Source organism: Synchiropus splendidus, chromosome 4, assembly GCF_027744825.2.
Source record: "Synchiropus splendidus isolate RoL2022-P1 chromosome 4, RoL_Sspl_1.0, whole genome shotgun sequence".
In the NCBI taxonomy this organism is placed as follows: Eukaryota; Metazoa; Chordata; class Actinopteri; order Syngnathiformes; family Callionymidae; genus Synchiropus; species Synchiropus splendidus.
Window position 1 is genome coordinate 32,291,022 of NC_071337.1, and position 4,610 is coordinate 32,295,631.

Consider the following 4,610-nt stretch of genomic DNA (forward strand, 5'->3'; position numbering starts at 1 on the left):
ATGATTCTTTGCCTCAATGCTTTGCCTCCTTTTCATCCACGTTGGCAAGACGGTGCATTTATTGTACAGTAAGTGTAATGCATTTTAGTCATATAATAAGTAAACGATCCTCGACAAGAAACTGAGTCCATATTCGTATTCAGCAAGTCAAGTGCTATAATTAATGTAAGTTCCATACATTCTTACAGTAGAAAAATTGATTTATTGTACAGTAAGTGCAGTGGATCGCTGTCGACGCAAGTGTTTCGGGACATATTTTTATTCATGAAAAAAGATAATTCATAGTTGACAAGAAACAGAGTCCATATTCTTGTTCAGCAGGTACTATAAATAAGCAGTTTGATACATTTTTACTGTAGAAATATGGATTTATTGTACAGTAAGTGTGGTGGATCGCTGTCGACACAAGTGTTGTGTGACATATTTTATTCATAAAAAAAGGATCTTGACAGTACAATAACTCAATTTTTCTGCAGTGAAAATGAATGTCACTTTGCATACTTATAGTATAGAAGGCTTGCTGAACAAGAATATGCAATCAGATTTCTGTCAACTTTGAAGGATCCTTTTTTATTATAGATCAACTTACAATAAAGAATAACATTTTATTCTGGTACAGCAAAAAAGTATCTTCCAATGAATGAAATGAAATCACATGCGGCCCAAGTGGCAACACTCTACACTCTCCGGGGGGGGCCCGCCCCAATATTTGAGAAGGACTGGTTTATAGAGACATTACCTCCATAAGTGAATCAGGGCTCACACCGGTGATCATGAGATACTTCACATCTACCATTCTTATGGTGCAAAGAAAACACAATCACCGGGAAATAAAATTTTATTCTGAATCAAGTTTCATTCCAAAACCTGCCAAAGGAAGTGTGTCGTTGCCGATGACAGCTGCATGATGATGATGTCGTTGAAACATCGCTCGAACGTGCTGATTCCGGACCTCCAAAGTTAAGCATGATCGCTGTCTACAGAGTTTTGTATATCAGTCTGAAAGGGCTTCTTGCAACCTGTCAGCTTCCATTGCTCTTCCACTGCGGTCATAGGAACCGGAAGGATGGAAGAGCTCCACCGCTCGTCACGAAATAAATGCACTGATCCCAGTCTGAATAAATGCAGGACAATAAAATTTTCAGCAAATGTTTTATTAATTTATTATTTAAAATGACATAAATAAAAACTCCCAGAGAGTTGATTTAACAAATAGATAGTTCTGTACATGTGTGGGCAGAATTTGCCCACATTTAGGAGGCACCTGTTTTTCCCAGTCCTGTTTTCAAATATTGGACCTTAATTCATTCTCTATACACAGATATACAAACATATTTCCATCACTTAGCCCATTCACAACAAACAGGAGAGTTCTGTCAGCAGTTCAGTAGCTCTGAGCCACAGGAGCCCAGGATGCAGTCAGCCTGGCGATTGAGCTTTCGAGCTGCACGTCACCAACAGCAACCTCGCTCAGACTTGGGTCATAGATGGAGGAGGGAGAGGAGACAGGCAGTGAGGAGGTCAGGCCTGTGTATGACGAGCCCCTCAGGAATTGGGACGTCAAACCACCAGAAGCTGAACCGGATGGGGTGAGTGTGGTCCCGGCAACTGACCAAAGACTGGGGTACTGGCTGAAAACCACAGAGATAAAGAAGGTGATCAGAAAGTTACAATGCCATTGGAATCCTGAGAATCAATTGCAATTGTCTAACTACATATGTGGTTGGGACAAAACCAAAAACATGTATGTGAAAACAGACAGATAAGGTTGGTGATTGAGTGGGTGACTGATCGGCAGAGGAAATTCAGGGTTCTTACCTAGTGTTGGACGTGGAGTTGGTGGTGTGAGACAGGGTTCCCATCCCACTGGAGTTTGGGATCTGAAGAGCAGACCAGCTGTCATGAGTGGCCAGTGTCGCCGAGCTGTTGTCCATGTAGTTATCTGAAGTAATGAAAAACATTATTGATGAATCACCCTGCTGCTGCTTGTGGTGGAGCTGAGAGATCTGGAGAGGTACTTACTTGAGGTCGGGGTGCGATGGGAGTAGTGTCCGGGGTATGGTGAACTGCGATGTGTCCTCAGGCTGGAGTAGCGCTCGCAGTATGAGCCAGACGTGTGACCGCTTCCGGATCCGCTGAACTGAGGTGGACTGCTGCTGGGGCAAATGGGATTCTGGCTGGGCAGGAACCAACCACCTACTGAAGAATTCAGGACTTCAGGTCAGTGTCACAGAAGTTTGTACACATTCAGAGAAGCTGATTTGTGCGAGTCACTCACTCTGAGAGTAGCTGGACTGTTGACTGTCTGAACTATGATCAGCAACATCCTTGTGGTCACTTCTGGGATCAGAACCAATCATGTACTTTAGTTGAATGTACAAATGGGTGAAGACAACACAAGCTGGAACGGGGCTCACCTTTCTTTGGCATCCAGAAAAGCTTTGGCGAAGGGGTTGTGCTTAATCTTTAGTGCTGTAATCTGAGGGAGAGTGAAGCTGTTAGCATCTCAGTCAATGAAGCAGTTTTGGTGAGAAGAAACAACAATGTTATCATTGTACACATTTGTGCACAAATGAACAGTACATTACTAAAACATAAAAGAAACACTGAAGATGCATCCAGCTGGGCCATGGTTTCATTCCGAGTGATCTGTCTTGTTTCAGGCCAAATGGTGAAGAAAACTTATTCTGTGTATTTGCACTGTCAACACGCGGAAATTTACATATTGAACATCACACTTCAACTGAACTGACCTCTTCATTCTGATAAGCAGTGACTGCAATGAACTGTGTCTCAGGGAAGGACTGACTGCTGATCATCTTCTGGATCCCTCCGACCTTCACGATGTGAATCCTCGGCTCGTATTTGTGCAGAGAGTTCAGCATGATCTAGAAGACAGAAACACCCAGGAGTTAGTACAGTTATCACAAAGGAGACAAATGGATGAAATGTACAGAGAAAGTGATTTTTCTGCTTTCACTTTTGTCACTTCAGTCATCTCTCAGACATCAAGAGGTTCTCAAGCTGGAGTGGAGAAGTGAAACCTGGCAGTGCTACGCAATCGTGGGCAAAGCGACCACAGATCTTCCACAAATTACAGTGGTGTTGAATAAAAAACACAAACGAATTCAACAAGTGTATCTTTAGCTTTTTTTTGTTCATATCACAATAATAATAATAATTGTATTTTTTGTTTTGATTTTCGGACGTAGTCGTCACAGATAAAATAATGAACATTCTCCTCAAGCCACGCTTCTCTTTTTCCGTCGTCGGTGAATTTGTTTGCATTGCAAGATCGAGACCAATAACCACTGCGGAGCGTGGTTTAAAGAGGAAAGGGAGCATGGTTGACTCACCTGACCACCGCCGTTGAGTTTGTTGGAAAGCTTGACTTTGCTGAACGACACCGGAGCCTTCATCCAGTGAGCCCCAAAGTTGGGGGAGTCCGGGTGAATGTAGACGCAGCTAGGGTTCTGGGGTTCTGGTTTGCCCCCTGGCACCCACTCCCCGTTCACGTACTTCCACCGGTTGTTGTCAGCAGCCACAAAGTCCAGCAACACCGAGTACATGGCATTCGGGTCCAGTCCGCACACATTGGCCCGCAACACCGGGAACATCCTCCTGAAAACACGTCCACAGAGCCGTTAGGAGATAACACACGCCTGTTGAGTCGGTGTGTTCCTCCGTGAGCACCCACCTGCCGGTCTTGGTGACGATCATCTCGTTGGTCAGCTCCTTGAACTTGTTCCACAGGTCCGCGTCCTCCAGACCCAGTTTAATGTCCCGCTCCGAGGCGTCGCCCTTTTCGCTCCCCTTCTGGAACTCGCTCTCCACGGCGCTCAAGAGGTGGTCCAACCGCTGGTCGGGACTAGAGGCGCTCATCTTGTCTGGAGGTGTGGAGAGTCGGTGGTGACAAGCAGAGAAACTGAACGAGTACTGTCTCCAGCGCTTCAAGGCCACAATATTTATGGGCCCCCAGAGACCTCATGGGGACATGAGGCGGGGCCTGCGAGCTCGGCCCTCAGCCGTCTCTGGCCGAGGGGCTCCCGATCCACCCCCTTCATTCCGCTCCTGAACTATCAACGTGAATATTCAGTGATGCCGTCTTCCATCATTATTCATATTTACTTTTCACAGTTTCACAGAGAAAATTACAATCTGTCCCACGGGACACTGGATGGTAGATCTGAAAATTGTAATTTACCTGCAAGTCAGGTGATTACAGTGAGTACGTTCGAAAAACAATCCATGTACACTGAGATCAAATTGAGCATTTTTGAGTCTACTAGTAGAGCTTGAGGATGTGGTGGGGTGCTGAGCAGCAACCTAGCTGGTGCTCCTGGTCATTAGAAGCTGAGGCCTTCACTCAGAAGCTCTATTGTGGTGTGGCTGAACAGATACCCTGCACTGTGATGTCCGCTGCGCCACATATTGGTGGCATTCACCTCCTCAAGACTAAGCTGTCTAGCCGGGATCTTTGCTATCTAATAGAAATACTGATCTATCTGTTCAGACAAGGACTGTTGGTGATCTAGTTTGTGAAATCAAGTCAGTTTTGTGTCTAAATCAGTAGTGATTTGTTTTATTCACAGAAACATTTTGGAAATGTG

At 45.0% G+C, this 4,610-nt stretch overlaps 1 protein-coding gene across 2 annotated transcripts; it reads right to left on the bottom strand.

Annotated features, from left to right (window-relative positions):
• Nucleotides 1–1,225: 1,225 nt before the first annotated feature.
• tbxta (T-box transcription factor Ta) lies at nt 1,226–4,016 on the bottom strand. 2 transcript variants are annotated; one of them, XM_053863138.1, is made up of 8 exons: nt 3,698–4,016; nt 3,357–3,621; nt 2,754–2,888; nt 2,418–2,479; nt 2,279–2,340; nt 2,023–2,196; nt 1,819–1,942; nt 1,226–1,631 (listed from the first exon to the last, which is right to left on the bottom strand). In XM_053863138.1, the coding sequence occupies exons 1-8, from the start codon at nt 3,880–3,882 to the stop codon at nt 1,385–1,387; spliced, it is 1,254 nt and encodes a 417-aa protein (XP_053719113.1). In that variant the 5' UTR covers nt 3,883–4,016; the 3' UTR covers nt 1,226–1,384. The 2 variants fall into 2 exon arrangements, with proteins under 2 accessions (XP_053719113.1, XP_053719112.1); XM_053863137.1 differs by having other exon boundaries at nt 2,023–2,199.
• Nucleotides 4,017–4,610: the final 594 nt, after the last annotated feature.